Source organism: Camellia sinensis, unplaced genomic scaffold (assembly GCF_055761805.1).
Source record: "Camellia sinensis isolate YWXY unplaced genomic scaffold, ASM5576180v1 Unanchor2, whole genome shotgun sequence".
NCBI classification, from domain to species: domain Eukaryota; kingdom Viridiplantae; phylum Streptophyta; class Magnoliopsida; order Ericales; family Theaceae; genus Camellia; species Camellia sinensis.
The window spans coordinates 19,587,462-19,604,713 of NW_028129079.1; the positions used below are offsets into that span (position 1 = coordinate 19,587,462).

At 39.4% G+C, this 17,252-nt stretch overlaps 1 protein-coding gene and 1 pseudogene across 8 annotated transcripts in view; both read left to right on the plus strand.

The window, feature by feature from the left end:
* Positions 1 to 4,763: 4,763 nt before the first annotated feature.
* Positions 4,764 to 17,252, plus strand: part of LOC114275734 (chloride channel protein CLC-e) — a 50,072-nt gene continuing 37,583 nt past the window's right edge. For 7 of the 8 annotated variants that reach the window (XM_082912082.1, XM_082912083.1, XM_082912085.1 and 4 more), the window contains exons 1-2: positions 4,765 to 5,389; positions 11,869 to 12,259. In XM_082912082.1, coding sequence (XP_082768208.1) covers positions 4,877 to 5,389; positions 11,869 to 12,259 — 904 coding nt within the window. In that variant the 5' untranslated portion in view covers positions 4,765 to 4,876. Of the gene's footprint in view, positions 5,390 to 11,868; positions 12,260 to 17,252 lie in introns of all 8 variants that reach the window. The other variant, XM_082912084.1, reaches the window with a different exon arrangement.
* On the plus strand, positions 14,752 to 15,602 carry LOC145815418 (uncharacterized; annotated as a pseudogene).

Below are 17,252 nucleotides of genomic sequence, written 5' to 3' on the forward strand. Positions count from 1 at the left end.
AGTGAAAATCAAACAAGCCCCAAAAATGGAATAAGAAAATATACAAAGAAATGAAATGAGTAGTAGAAATATAACTAATGTGTTCAGACAGATATAACTTCCAGAGAAAATTACCAATGACAGAGAAAATTATAATAAATAGAAATTTCTCTGAGTTATGTTGGCACAAGGACATAACTTTTTGTGGCTCAAGATTTTCACTGACCTTGTGGTTGAAGTTGTGTTGGTGTTCGGTATGGTTGTGTTGCTAGTTGGACAGATAGTTCTTGAACTTGTTCATGCAATTTAGCATTTTCAGTTTCAAGCTCCGAATTTGAACACCTCAACTGTTGAATTGTTTTTGTATCGTCTGCTTTTTCAACCTCCAACATCCTTAGTTTCATTCGGATTGTGCTTTCTTTTTCTTGAAGTTCTGAGTTATGTGATGTCAGGATTCTTATTGAAATATCCTTTTCAGTAAGTAATTCAATTCAATTTCTGTCTTCTTCTTTTTTAGATTGAGACAGTGCCTTCAATCTTTGACGTAGATCAGCAATTTGGGCATCCTTTGATTCCTCAAATTCTTCAGGCTAATGCATTGTTGAGCCACAAATGCCATCATGTTGTTGGTCCATCGGCTCATTATTTTCTTCTTCATCACTTTCATCCTTGTTCTCTTCTTGTTGTTCATCTTCTTCTTCATCTTCTTGTTCACTGTCTTCTTCTTTCTGTTCATATTGTTCTTTGTCTTCTGGTTCTATTTCTTCACTTTCTTCGCTGGTTTCTTCTTCTGTGCTGCTTGCTTGATGTTCTTGTCCATTGCTGGCTTCGTATTCTTCTGTGTTGCCTTCTGCTTGTTCATTCCCTCCATCTTCAGATGGATCTTGTAATGTCTCCTTGAATATGACAATTGCCTTTTTTAATTCTTTCTTCGCCTTTTTGCCAAGATAGAACTCCTCAGATGGGTTTTTGACTAGCTGCTTGTTATCAATCTGTAACAGGAGACTCTTTTATTAGAGAAATGTTACAAAATTCACTGAGAGAAAAAATTCAAATAAGGAAAATAAAATTCATCTAAATGATACTAATGGGAAACAAACTTCAGAGAAAATTGTATGGGCCAGACAAAATTAGAGACATGGAATTAATTTTATGGGGCAGAGAAAATTATGAAACAAGCAACATAATTTAGATATCAGAGAAAATCAATCAAGGCATATAAGTTAATGTTTTACTATAATTGTGTTAGAGAAATTTGAATTCCAGTGAAAATTCATTAGAAGGGTAGAAATAAACAGTGTTTATCAAAGATGCAAGGCACATAAGTTATGGGCAGAGAAAATTACACACAATGAGATAAAATTTGATGGGCCAGAGAAAATTATGAAACAACCAACATAATTCAGATATTAGAGAAAATCAATCAGGGCATATAAGTTAATGTGTTACAATTGTGGTCAGAGAAATTTGGATGGCAGAGAAAATTGATTACAATGGCAGAAATAGACCAGTGGTAAACAAAGAAGAAAACATAAATTGATATTTCAGAGAAAATTAATCTTAATCAATCAATGCACAAGGAGGGAAACAAAGCAGTGGTCAGAGAAATTTTGGAATTTCACTGAGATTTCAGTAGCAATAGGAATCTAACCTGTCGAGGTACAAGAGAGTGGACTGGTGTCTTCTGCAGCTGTTTCGTCAAGGTTTGCAGGTTCCACTTGGTACATCTTGGGAACTCAATTGTGTTATTGTCTTCCGAGTCAATGATAGTTGCATGTTCACATAGCCAATACTGTGATGAAAATGAAAGTAAATAATATTTTGTAAACGCACAAATTTGTAAGTATGATAACTGCAAATTTGAATGGATATTATACTTACCAGCAATGCAATGACACACCCCGTAACTTTTTCTGGAGTTTTGTGCAATGCCATGATAGAATCAATCAATGTTGATGTGATTGCTTCCGGCCAATCATACTGTTTCATTGATTCAAGAGGTTCCACATACTTTATAAAAACCCAACCTATTGAATTCCCACTTGTTGCAAAAAATAGGGTGAGACACAAGTACAATGTAACAATGATTGCTACATCTTTGAAGTCAGTTGGTTGCTTGCCTTTCATTGCTTTGACCAAGGCATTTTTAAGAACAGGACCAGTGAGCCTTGTGTCCTTTTGGAATCTTCTCCTGAGGAATACAGATTTTGACTTTTTAGAGTATCTTAATGACATGGCTCCTTTACCTCATTCCAAACCAAAAATCAAGGTCATGTCATTTGTTGTAAAGGTCAGGTTCTTCTTCCCAACTGTGAATGCTTTTGTTTTTTCATTGTAACATTGGATTATGGCAACTACGTCATCATCGGATTTCCTAGATTTCTTTGGATCCATCCTTCCAGTGGTTAGAGCTTGGATCAAATACCAGAATGGGGTCTTTTGAAGCTCTAGAAGATGTTTTGAACTGAATTTAAGTGTTAGAAAGAAGGAGACGACAGATGAGAGGTTGGATCGGAATTGAATGCTGTAGTGAGCTCTCTTTCTGTGGAGTTTAACAGGTTTTTTCCCCCTTGAGCTTGAGTCTTTTGAAGTTGGGGTACTCATCTGGATGCTAGTTGCTTCATCAGCTTGGACTTGTGTGTTTTGGGAAGGAGTTTGTGGTGTTTTAGTGCTGGTTTTTGATCTTAGATGATAAGAGGACTGAGAGAGTTGTTCTTTCTTGCTTGGTGTTTCTAGTGTTTTGCTGCTGGTTTTTTATCCTAGTCCATAAGAAGACCGAGAGAGTTTCTGTTTTTTGCTTGGTGTTTCCGGTGTTTCGCTGCTTTTACGTTTTGCCATTTCTAGACAATGATTAAAATATAGAGATGTCAACATTAAATCCCAGAGAAAAATGGACATGTCAGAGAAAATTACAGATAAGGGAGAAAATTACAAAAAAGAGAAAATTGGAAATGCCAGAGAAAATTACAAATAAGGGGAAATTACAGAAAATTGGACATGCCAGAGAAAATTTGACATGCCAGAGAAAATTGGACATTAAAAATTAAATGTCAGAGAAAATCAACACAGCATCATAAACATGGGAGAGAAATTTTCAATAATTGTTTAAATTACATATAGAAGTAAACATACCAGAGAAAATGAATGATAGAAAAAAAGTAAACATGGCAAGCGAAAGAAAATTTCCATTCCACAATTAGCAAAGATAAAATAAACAAAGTAATGTAAACATGCCACTGAGAATTACACCATATTGAAATCAAGAATTGAACAAAATAAACATACCAGAGAAAAATGCACATTCTGGAGAAAATTACACATTATTGAGGAAATTTCCATTCCAGAGAAAATTTCAATTCATAATATTAAAATGCAAGAGAAATTTACATACACAACCAGAGAAAATTAACCATGATAGAGACACTCAAGGGAGGAAAGTGGTGCGATGTGGTCAGAGAAAATTATAAATACCAGAGAAACTTAGACGGGGCAAGAGTGTAATAGACATTGCAGAGAAAGATACATATTCCAGAGAAATTTACAAAGCAGAGAAATTCATAGACAAAATGACAGAAACATGTTCAAGAATAAGATCAAAATTCAGAGAAATAACTTTTTCTCAAAGTACACATGGCAGAGAAAATTCAAAGAAGAAACATTCATTCCAGTCCATAATATTAAAATTCCAGAGAAAATTAAAAATGACAAAGACACAAGGGAGGAAAGTGATGTGATGTGGTCAGAGAAAATTATAAATACCACCCTGTAGACAGAGGCAAGAAAGCAATAGACATTGGAACCCTAATTAAAAATACCAGAGAAACTTAAGACATTGGAACCAAAAAATTTCAATTAAAAATACATATTCAAGAATACATATTACAGAAACACAAAATAAACATGCCAGAGAAAATTGAAAGAAGAAACGTACATTAATAAAAAATCAGAGAAATTCAAATGCCAGAGAAATTTACAGATAAAATCACACAAACATGTTGAAGAATAAGTTCAAAATACACAGAAATAACTTTTTCCAAATTCAGGTAGCTTTTTATTACGAAATTGAAACCCTAATTTATGGAAGGTTATTATAAAATGCTATTAACTGTGTTTCCAGAGAAAATCTAGTTGTATTGTAGAAAAACTGACCAGAGTTAGGATGAAACTTGAATGACGAGCTGATATGGCCCGAGATGAAGATGCGACGTGACGGAGATGGACTGAGATGATGATGAGCAGTGAAAACGAAACTTTAACTTAGGTCAGAGAAATTTGTGAGGAAGGAATGAGAATGATTTTTGGAGAAGATAACGAAGCTCTAATGTCGATGGTACAGATGATGTTGAAACCCTAATTCTGCTGTTCTCCTGTTCATGAAGATGCTGGATGTTTGGAATGTAACTCAGATGTCGGAATGAGTTTGTTTCTGTGTTGATTTTGGCAAGGATATTTTGGTCCACAAAATAATTAAAAATGCGCGCCAAGTTATTTCAGAGACGTAATGAACATTATCTTTTTAGATATCTTTTATCCTCTAAATTATTATTATTAGGGACCTTAAAAAAAATTTCCCAATAAGTTACTAATTTTACTTAGGCCAAGTTTGGCATGACCTAAATAATACAAAAAGTCAAAAAGTTATTATCCTATTTAAGTCATATCATCTTATTTAAATCACATCACCTCTCTAACACATCACATCAAACCCAACCCATATAAACCAATAAATTAAAAAGTGCACTTTTTTAAACATCCCAAACCAACCCTTAATTTGGGAAAAGCCCTGCGATTTGAATAACCTCTGCCCAGCCCTGCAAAAAGATGACCTATGTGTACACGTGTTGGTGTTCGTGTTGGTGGGCTTGGGTTCCGTCTGAGATATCGTAGACTAGTGTAAATGGGGGTTCTGACGACATGTGGCTGCCAACGAGTTTTGCAGCTCCCCAGCTCGCCGTTGTATTATTGTCGCTTGGTTCCTCTAATCGTGGCATCGTGCTGCAATAAATCATCACTCTGTTTCTCTTTCGGACACTATTATTCGTCTTCTTCCATTTACCGCTCGTTCTTTCCCATTCCCAGTAGTAGTAAGCTTGGAAATTGTGGATTTCACAGAAAAATTTCAAAATCCAGGCGTAGAGGTCGGGTCGGGCTTCCGGGTGACCTCCCTGAAGCTAAACAACAGTCTGAGACGGTCCTTCACAATGATGAGGAGGATGACAGCGGTAAACAACAACAACAACCACAACCACAACAACAAGAAGGGGGTAAAAGTGAATTCGGTAACGATAATCAGCCGAGAGTGGCAACTGTGATAGTAGGCGAAGCTTTTTCCCTAGGGAATTCAGCTATAATATCCGCCTGCTTTGTTGGTCTCCTCACTGGCATCAGTGTCGTGGTCTTCAATAACGCGGTGAGTCCATTACTATTTATTCCAATCTTATGTCAACAAAATTACACAACATCTTTGGTTTCTTTTAGCAAAACTCATCAATTTTGATGACAAACAAAAAAATAGTTTTAACAGGCTTATTACACCATTTCTATCTAATTCCCACAATTACTCACCTCCTCAATTATCCAAACAAGGGACGAGAGTTTAATGAAAGGGCCACCTTGCAACTTGATGGAAAGTGCAACGGGGTTGGTTGTTCCCACAGACGACGCCAATTGTACAGGGAGGAAATATTCGTCGCTCTCTATACTCTTTGTGTCCAAGCTTTGCTTCACTCCGGATAACCTGAGAACACAATGACGGTGAGCTATCCGGCGGGTGGTGGCCGGAATACCTCTCCGATGGTCAAGTTAGCACAGTTTTAGGGAGAGAAAACAAAAGAGAGAGCTCTGATAACTAAGATGTCTCAGTGTGTAAGGGTTCCAGACCTGTTGTATGGAGGTGCTGCACAATTTAAATAGCTTCTGTGCGTACCACTCTGCTTGTCGTTTTCTAGACACGTGGCTGTACTGCCCTCTCTGCTCCGTACACATGTACGCGTCAATACTGCGAAACAATATTTGGCCAAACTGCCAAACGGTATTGACGCGTAGCTTTAGTGGATTCCTCTCCTTGCATTCCGATTGGGCCATGTAGCAAATCCCTACCGAGTTACTTCCTGCAGGGTGCTACAGTCCGCCCTTTAGAACTGCATTACTCTTGACCAACTAAAATCTGAGGTGTATAGCCGACTTCTTCAGCCATACCCATTCGTCCCCGCTGACCTTTGTCGGCCTTGGTGTGCAATTGGTGCATCTAGTCCGGTCGGAAGCACCATCATTTCACCTAGCTCGGCAAAGGATCCACGCCAAACCAACTTCTAGACCTTGGTCTAACTCAGTCGAGTGATTCAGAACCTCGGCTAAACTGCCCTCGGTTATGCCAACTCGGTCGTGTAACCCAACGACAAGGCCTCAGCCACAACTAGCTCGGCCCGTTTGCTTGGTGCAAACTCCCCTATCATGGTGTTTGGTGTAAAGTGCAAGGTGCGGTGTAATTTACCCAAGCCCACAAGCCCTGGCCTTCTGTCTCTAGCCAATTTTCTCGATTTGAGCTGTGCGATCAAAATCCCCCTTTGATTCTTCATTTTGTATAACCTCAGCTTCCAAAAGACATCCCTCACCTTCTTTAGCAGCAAAAGTCCTGATAGTTTTCAACTCCTCATGCCTAAGAACTAAGAAGCATAGACATGAGCCCATGACACAGCACAGACACCTGAAATCCAATTTTTAAAGAATGCAAGACAACACATGCAAATTTAAAACTTTTTATCTCTTTATTATTTGTCATATATTGGATTATTTCATTCAAAGATAATAAAAACAAGGCAACATGACACTAATTTCTAAAGTCTAATGAAGGAAGAGTTTTTAATTGGTATTAATCTACTTTGTTTTTCTTTTATGATTGGATCCTAAGTTATTCTCTTTAAACTTATAATGTGTTTCATGTATGTCTAAGTAATGGATACATGTATCCTCCAAGTGTCCGATGCATGTCTGAGTCTAAAATAATAATAATAATAATAATACACTTTTAGACAGTGTTTGACTATTGTTGGACACATGTTCAACTCAGACACATCACCTTCTCAGTGTGCTTTTTATTTTGATGCAATCATGTTGATGTGGGACTGACCAAAAGATGATGAGTAGGTTACTAATATAAAGTTATTAGTACTATTAGGAGTATTTTACTTAGGGATTAATACACTTTGCACCCTTGCACATACATCAAATTTCACTTGTTGAGTCAGAACAACAAATTTCACAAAATGTGAATTTTTATTAAAGTAAAAAAAACATTAGTACAAGAGAAGATAATATACTTGAGAAGAGTGTGAGAATAGTCTCACTCTCTCGTGACCTCTGCGTTGGCTCTCTCTCTCTGGTCTTCTCTTTCGGTTTTGCTCTCTCTACCTTCGGTTTTGTTCTCTATTTTGATTTCAGTCCACCTTGACCTCTCTGTCTCAACTTTGGATTATTACCCAGTCCACCTTGACCTCTCTATCTCAACTTTGGATTATTACAAGTTGACCCCTCAACTTTATTGGATTTTATCACTGTGCCCCATCAGTTTTTTGTCTTTTATTTCTGGTTCATTACAATGTCGGAAGATAAAATCCAAGCTATTAAATGCAAGCTTACAAGTGACAACTATGCTTATTGGTCTAGTGTTATGAGAAATTTTCTTCTCGGTCGAAAAAAATGGGGATATGTTTTTGGTTCTGTTCCTCGTCCATCGGATCCCAAACAAGAAGACTATCTGAGTTCCTGTGACACTTGGGATTGTGATAATGCTCAAGTTTTGATCTGGTTCCATAACTCTGTGGATGACCATATCAGGATGATGTTCTTTAAATATAGTACTGCCAAAGAGGTGTGGGATTACTTTCAAAGTGTTTATCAGTAGTCCAACTTCGCCAAACGGTATGAGTTGGAAACAGCTATTTAGGGAGCTCGTCAGTAGGATCTGTCTATTGAAGACTTCTACATTGAGATGACAGGCCTTTGGGATCAGCTGGCTCTCATAGAACCATCTAGCCTTAAGACACTTGACGCTTATATTGAGTTTCGGGAGCGAGGTCATTTAGTGCAATTCTTAACGGCTCTCTCCCCTCAGTATGAGGCTGTCCATAGTGGTATCCTTCATCGGTCTCCTCTCCCCTCTGTGGATGCTATTGTTCGTGAGCTCCTCTCCCAGGAAACTCGTCTTAAGACGGCCAGTCAGACTCTATCATCTGTCTTCTTGGCTCCTACTTCGTCTCCTCTGCTACCGAACCCCCCATCTCATAGCTTCAGGCCAATGCAAAGCCCAAGAAGGGGCCACTAGCCTCTGATGAGTGTGCTTTTTGCCATCAAAATGGCCATTGGAAGTACAACTGTCCCAAGAAGGGCCGTTAGTCTGCTCAGTCTTCTCAGACGCCTCAGCCACAGTCCCGAGGTCCTGCTCCGAGTACTTTTTGCCCTCCTGTTGCTTATACTGCCTCTACCCCGGCTTCTGATCCTGACTTGGTTTCCTTGAGTGCTTAAATTGCTCAGCATCAGCATGTCTGGTCCACCTCTTAGTCCTCTTCATCTGCCTCTGCTCTCACCTCTCCTCATTCAGGTTTGCTTGGATCCTCTTCAGGTATCCCTTCATCTGTGTGGCTTTTTGATTCTGGTGCCTCTCATCATATGACTCCTCACCTTTCCTTACTTCAGTTTTATTTATGGCATTCTCGCTTAGGTCATTTGTCTGTTGACCGCTTGCGGTCTTTAGCTCAGTCAGGATTGTTAGGTAAAGTTTCTCCTAGTCAAATTAATGAGTGTCGAGGGTGTAAACTTACTAAAATGACAGCTTTGCCCTTTAATAACAGTACTTCTATTTCTGCTTCCCCTTTTTCTCTTGTACATATTGATGTCTGGGGACCTTTTCCTGTTCTCACTAAAGGGGGTTCTGCGTATTATATGTCATTTGTTGATGATTGTACCCGTTATATCTAAGTTTATCTTATGGCTCATAAATTTGACTTCTACCAAATATATTGTACCTTTCAATCAATGATCACTACACAGTTTGGGGCCACAATTAAAATACTCCGGTCTGACTTGGGTGGGGAATAATTTAAAACTGAATTATGTGAGTATTTAACTAAATTGGGCACCATTCACCAAACCTCCTGTACTGATACACCTGCCCAAAATGGTCGTACTGAGTGTAAACACCGTTATCTCCTTGAGACAGCTTGATCTCTTCTTCTCCTTGCCACTGTTTCGGCACCATTTTGGGGTGAGGCAGTTCTTACAGCTGCTTTCCTCCTTAATCGCATGCCGACTCCTTTACTCGCCAGCCAATCCCCTTATGAGGCTCTGTATTCCCAACCTCCCAATTATCCCTCCTGCGTGTCTTTGGGTCTGCTTGTTTTGTCCTCCTTCCTCGTAAAAGATAGGACCAAACTTAGCGCCCGGTCTGTCTTGTGTGTCTTTTTGAGTTACAGTCTTACTTAGAAAGGCTACCGCTGCTATGATCCTGTCACTCGTCGCCTTTATGTCTCCTGTCATGTTGCCTTTCTTGAACGTTAGACTTACTTGCAGCTTCCCCCTCTCATTGCTCCAGTTTCCAAATAGGATTTGGTTCTCATTGATCCATTTCCTTCGGAGGTCTCGTCTGATGAATACATCTCCACTATTCCTCCTGAGCTTGTTCTGTCTTCTCCTCCTAATTCACCTCTAGTTGCTTCTCCTCCTTCGGCTTCTTCTCCTCCTCTATTATTAGTTTATTCTCGTCACAAGGTTCCTCCTCCACCGGTTGTCTCTACCCCTCCTGCTTCTGACGACACCGATCTTGCTGAACACTGATATCCTACTCGAGCGCATCATCCTTCAAACAGGTTGGGTTGGTCTAATACGTGTTTTTCTACTTCCTATTGTACTTTTTTGTCTGCTATTCACTCTTTTTCAGAATCTCAGTCTTACAAGGAGGCATGTCAGGATCCTCATTGGGTTCAAGCTATGGAGGATGAGTTGGCCGCTCTACAGAAAATTAGTACTTGGGAGTTGGTTTTGTTGCCTGCTGGTAAGAACTTGGTTGGTTACAAATGGGTCTACAAAGTCAAGACTCATTCTAATGGGTCTCTTGAGCGCTACAAAGCTCGTCTGGTTGGCAAAGGTTTTCTTTAGGAGTATGGTATTGATTATGAGGAGACATTTGCTCCTATTGCCAAGATGACTATTGTCTGTGCTTTGATCTCTGTCGCTGCTATTCGGTCTTGGCCTCTTTATCAGATGGATGTTAAGAATACTTTTCTTAATGGCCATCTCACTGAGGAGGTTTACATGCGTCCTCCCCCTGGCCTTCACCATTTCTCTGGCCAGGTTTGTCGTCTTTGGCGTGCTCTTTATGGTTTGAAGCAGTCTCCTCGTGCTTTGTATAATCGCTTTCAGACTGCTGTTACCGAGTTTGGGTTTCATCCTTCTGCTTCCGACTCTGCTTTATTTCTGAAGCATACATCGGCTGGTTTTGTTGCTCTCTTACTCTATGTGAATGATATGATCATCATTGGCTCTGACTCTTCTGCTATCTTTGAGGTCAAACAGCATCTCTTCCGCACCTTCGAAATGAAAGATCTGGGTCCATTACGGTATTTTCTTAGTATTGAGGTTGCTTTTTCTCCAAAGGGTATTTTCTGTCTTAGGCTAAGTATGCTAATGAAGTCATTCACCGTGCTGGTCTTACTGATACTAAGGTTTTTGATACACCTATTGAGCTTAATGTGAAGCTTAACTCTACTGATGGCATCCCTCTAGATGATCCCACTTTATATCGTGAGCTTGTGGACTGTTTAGTTTATCTGATTGTCACTCGCCCTGATCTTGCTTATGCTGTTCATGTGGTTAGCCAGTTCGTTTCTGCTCCTCGCTTTATCCATTGGGTTGCTTTAGTTCGCATTCTGCGCTATTTTAAGGGTACCATCTTTCAGGACTTACTGTTGTCCTCTACTTCCTCTTTGAACTTGGTGGCTTATGTTGACTTTGATTAGGCTGGTGATGTTACTGATCGCAAGTCTACGTCTGATTTCTGTATGTTTCTTGGTGATTCCTTGATCTTTTGGAAAAGTAAGAAACAATCAGTCGTTGCTCGTTCTACTACTGAAGCTGAGTATCGTGCTATGGCTCATGTCACTGCTGAAATTGTTTAGCTTCGTTGTCTCTTGTCTGATTTGGGTGTCTCTCAGTCTTCTCCGACCTCTCTCTATTGTGACAATCGCAGTGCTGCTCAGATTGCCCACAATACTGTCTTCCATGAGCGGACGAAACATATTGAGATTGATTGTCACTTTGTTCGCCAACATCTGTAGTCGGCCTCTATCTCGCTTCCTTTCATCTCTTTGGCTTTGCAACTTGCGGACTTCTTCACTAAGACTCACACTACCGCTCGGTTTCAGTTTTTTCTCAGCAAACTCTCAGTGTTTCTGCTAAAACACCTTGAGTTTGAATGGGAGTGTGAGAATAGATTGTGAATCTTACAAATTAGGCATGATTATTGTTGTACATATTAGAGTCTTATTAGAGGAGTGATTTTAGAGTTCTATTAGAGGCATGATTGTATTTTCCTTTTTGGTTTAGGAGTTAGGGATATATAATCTAAGGTCTGGTTGTAATCACATATACAATTGAATATACAGAAACACAGAAAGCTTACAAAGCGAACCCTCAATATTTTAGGACACCTCACTCACACAAAATTTTAGTGCACCCAAGAATACACCACTCAAGCTCACTTGTGACTTGTGTTGATTGCTTGATTACTACATTCCCAATGGAAGATCTGTAGTGTAAGTATATCTTCCACTAATCTTATTTTCAAGATTATGGACTGTATTACTTGCTGAATATTGATATTGTTTATGCTTTTAGGTGCATGAATTACGGGATTTCTTTTGGGGTGAGATCCCATATCGAGGTGCATCATGGTTGAGAGAGGAGCCCGTTGAAGTAATACGGGAAAGAGTAATTATAGTACCAGTTTGTGGGGGTATAATTGTTGGCATGTTGAATGAGCTTCGAGGTACTCTAGAGGACCCTACAAAAACTACTTTTATGTCTGATGTAAAGGCTGCACTGGAACCAATTCTGAAAACATTGGCTGCATGTATTACCCTTGGGACGGGGAATTCACTAGGGCCGGAAGGTCCTAGTGTTGAGATTGGTGCATCCATTGCCAAGGGAGTTGGTACTTTGTTTGATAGAAGCGCTCAAAGGAAGCTTTCTCTTGTGGCAGCAGGCTCAGCTGCTGGAATCTCTTCTGGTTGTCATTTTCCCATTGCTATAGTTTGTGAAATTACATACATGCATATGATCCTTCATTAAATTCATTAACTTCTTAGAATCCCAGCTTTTTATTGTATAACGAAACTGTAAATGCAAGTTTTAAATCAGTTAATGAATTAAATATGTTAGCTTAAACTAGCTCTAGTACAAATATATTTCCACTTCCAGCCTTGTCCTTGTGCAGATGTAGAAATGTCTATGACATAACTAGCTACACTTGAGCGGACTGAGTTATTGCAGAATCTATTGATTTAGTTGCAAATGTTTAGATGATTAAGGATGTCATGCAATGTAGTACATACATAAATTTTGGGTTGCCAATGGGCAAAGTCATTTGTGAGTAGCATGGACTCTACTAAATAAAGGGCTTAGGCAAACTCATTTGTAAAATAAGTGAGACATGCCTAAGCCTATTTTTTAGCTTGTTTATTAAATCACCCAAGCTTGAGCAATGGTGTGTCCAACTCAAGTTGACTTGTGAACACAAAGCTAATAAGTTTCTTTTTAAAATAATTTGTAACTAGTTGTGGAAAGCTTTTACAATTTTATATGGTAGAAGTCTTCAAGGGCCTGTAGAAGGAAAAAAGTTTTAAAATTGGTTTGGTTTCGAAAGTGGAAGCTTGCTGAATGTTCTAAATAGAGGTCATATGTAGGCATAAACAGTAAGAATTTAGGGTTTTTGAAATGGTAGAGATGAACCTGATTGTGCCTAGAACGGATGAATAGGTTAAACTAACTACTAAGAAATATAACCAATTTAAAATTCGATTTTTAGGTCACCTTCATGTAGTGGATATCAATCATGCAACTAGATAACTAAGCATAAAAGCAATAGAATATGAGAGTGATGCAATTAAATGTGGAAAACCTTGAAGAAAACTATCTTCACAGAAAAACCGTGAGCATACCCAACCAAAACAAATCCAATACGATTAAGAAAGGAAAGTAGAGACTAAAGATAAGAGGACTTACAACTCAATCACTCTAGCAGTCTTTCACCAAGCTCCTCAATTGTGCTCCACTCCACATGGCTTTGACAACGCAAAAACTCTTGATTTCCTAGTGCTCCACAGAAGTCCTCACTCCAATCTCCACTTATTGCAGCTTCATTAGACGGCCTCCATTAAAATTCTCTTAAGATTTTTCTCACTAAAAAACTCTAATGCATTGTTTGAGAAAGGTAAGTTTCAATGAGTGCAATATTAATCCAAAAAGGATAAGGATTTTTTTGTGTAATATTTTTTAAAAAGAAATGAGTTTGCAATTTCACATGAATTTGCTCTGAAATGGTAAATTCGACTGCTAATCTGCCGCATAGGGCTTGACTCAATTTATTTCACACACAGATCATATTGAAGACTCTATTAAGCTTTGGTTGTCAAATCGCATGTATGCATATGATCCTTCATTAAATTAAGGATCTGTTCAGCTTTCGATACTAAATATACTGGTAAACATTTAATGTAGCACTGTTATTTGAATTGAGTGACGCATGAGTAACTTGAGTTTGGCTTGTGAAATGCTCATTTGAAACTCATGAGTAACTTGTGATGTAATTCAATAGAAGTGCAAGCCTAAATTTCAATCTTGGTTTCTTCACAAGTCGATTTTCAAACAATGTGCAATTTGTCTTGCGCGAGATCAGCCCATCTCATGTGTTCAAGAACACACTTAGATTCAACCATCAGTTAATGAAATATGTGTAGAATGACACTTGGTTTTATGTAAATAAGTCCAATTTTGAAGGGGAAAAGTTTTATTTTTTTAATTTTTTTTCTGTAGAATCATTATTTATGTGCAAGTGATAACATTCATAGACAAGTCTTGTGAGCTTTAGCAAGTCAGGCGTGTGCTTTAACTCCATCTCCCATTTACCCAAACCACCCTCTAGCTTCAAAACCACTCAGCAAATACTAATATGATTTAGTTTCCATTGGGCATCAAGCCAATCTTGAAATACTTGATAATAAAGCAAGCCGAGCTCAAACAAATGTTCACTTTTGTCCTTGTGCTCTATCAAGGCCAAAGATCAACATAATCAAAGCTTGAACAAGTCATTACTTGGTTCAGCTTGACTACTTTTCACCCCTACTTTAATGTAAGTTTTAATTGGGTTATACGTTAAATTTGTGTATGAATTCTTGAGTCTTGACAATTAATCCAATTGTCCACGTGTCAAACAGTCACAATCATTTCATAGCGCATCTAGGGGAGCTTAATATAGTTTCTGTTAAAATTTACCATCACCTACCACACACTTACCATCATCTACCACACACTCACCTACTACACTCACCTACTCCTCACCTACCACCACCTACTCCACTACACTTACATCTATATAAGGAACCATTTGTAATAGACAGAATAATTAGATATCAATATACATCAATCAATAATACAATTCGCTATTTCTCTTTATACATCAATTTTAACATGGTATCAGAGCAAGGTTAGCTCTTGGTGATCTTCACCTTCCGGCGGGCGGCAACCTTGCCTTCACCGCCCGCCGGACCCCAACCATGCTTATTGAAACCTCCATCAACTCCATTACCTTTTGGTCCATCATCTCCAACCGCAATCAAACTTGACAAGTCACCATGGGTCACCATGAGTCAACCACTGCCAACACACAAGCTTCATGTGCTACAAGCTCTGCTTCAGTGAGCTGTGTAGAGAGTCTGATGACAGAGATAGTCTCTTCTTACTGCAATCACTTGTACGCCAACAAGCCAGAGCTCGCTGCTCGAAGGATCGAAGCTATTGGCTATCACGTCGGCCACCAGCTCTCTGAAAGGTATACGATGGACCGGCCACGGTTCAGTGATCATCTAAAGGCAATCAAGTTCATCTGCAAGGATTTCTGGACTGAGCTCTTCAAGAAGCAGATAGACAATTTAAAGACCAATCATAGAGGTACCTTTGTGCTACAAGACAATCAATTCAACTGGCTTTCACACATGTCAATTGAACCGTCCTCTCAAAACTCTGGTTCAGTTCAAGATCCATCTACTATGGCTGAAAGTAAGGCAGCACAAGCAACAGGCATGTATCTTTACTTCCCATGTGGGCTCATACGGGAAGCGCTATCGAACTTGGGAATTCCTTGTGCGGTTTCTGCAGATATATCGAACCTTCCTGCTTGTTCATTTGTGATCCGGATAAAGGCCTGATGAGTGGTATTAACAGAGGGATTGAGGTTTCTGTTCAGTTCAATGATCTGACCCACACCAAAGATGTGTTCTTCTTTCTACTCTCTCTCTACTCAAGGACATCCACCAGGGTGACCACTTTCCAACCCCTTATCCACCACCTTTTGCACATACCCATACTTTTTTTTTTTTTTTTTTTTAAACCACTCTCCACCAAACAAGCCAGACAGACTACTTATCACCAAACCACTTGCAGCACATGTATGGCCATTATAATATTACAACATGCTAGCAAAATCAACCCACATGATCCCCTTTTCTTTTCTTTTCTTTTCTTTATTTTCCACTTTCAAACCCTTTATCTCTTTTTTATTCTCTTTGATCACCCCATGTCTGACCAAACACCACTCTTTCTTTTTATTTCACACTTTTCTTTTATTTTAAAGATATATATATATATATATATTTTATTATAATATATTTTTCTATCCCTACTTTTATTTTATTTTATTTTATTTTTTGTTTTTTCTATCTTTCTTTTCCATCAATATTTCATTATTATACCACTCGTTAGTGAGCATCACCCTTTTTTCCATTTTCTTATTATTATTTTTTATATTCCACACAAAAAAAAAAAAAAAAAAACACCCAAAACCATTTACCACTTTGCACAACAACCCATATTTTATTCATCTCAGGGGTTCACCCCGATCCACATTTTACACCACACCCACAAAAAAAAAAAAAAAAATGAAACCACACAAGATCACAATCACAACAACAACAGATTTGTTTTCTTTTCTGCAGACGGCCACCCACCGACCTCACTTCCACTACTCTGCCGCCGGTCTCTTCTTTTTGCCTCCATCCTGGGCAGTCCTTGACGGTGCTGCCTCCGTGTTTCCTTGTCCACCGAGCACGTTCACTCCCCCATACTCCTCCACTGCAGCATATGGCGGACCTCCAAATCGGAACATCACGGTGGCCTTCCGCTTCAGCTCCTTATTTTCTGCCTTTAGCACACTTATCTCTGCTCGCGCATCCTTATACATGCGCTGGAGCAGAGCCAGTTGGCCGTTTAAATGCTGCACCTCATTTGTCCTACTCTGCAGCCGGTTCGACAAGTTTGTGACCGCAGTCATGGTTTCCACACATGACTTCAGAGTATACTGATTGGCCTCAATATCAGTTTGCACCGCCATTTTTTGCTCCACCGACCGCATCGGAAAGTTCAACGGAGCAAACACAGAGGTGTTTGGTTGAGGTTCACTGGCCTCCGCACCAGTTATCTCTCTTGTTGACTCGTTGAGGTCGGGAAAGAGGGTGAGCAGTCCACGGGAAGACGAGGCCATTTTTTGGAGTGTTACAGACTCTCTCTCTCAGCAAACGAAACTATCTCTCTCAGCAAAACGAAGAGTTTTTTCAGAGTTTTTTTAGCGGGTTTTCTGCCTCAGCCTCCGCTTCGATTTATAAAGACCTTGACGAAGAGGCAGACACGCGCATCATGCGCCGCTCGGCGCTCGCCGACAACTTGGCTCGCCTTTTGATGGCACATCTTTTTATGACTTGGGCACGCCTTTTGATAGCACGCCTTTTTATGGATTGGGCACGCCTTTTGATGGCACGCCTTTTGATAGATTGGGCACGCCTTTTGAGGGTGCGACTTTTTAAGGGTCCGACAAGACTCTGTAAACTGTCCCGACATTGATTCCGGTTAGTTTCTACAAGGGTCCAACAAGACTCTGTAAACTGTCCCGACATTGATTCCGGTTAGCTCCTTCATGGGTCCGACAAGACTTTGTAAACTGTCCCGACATT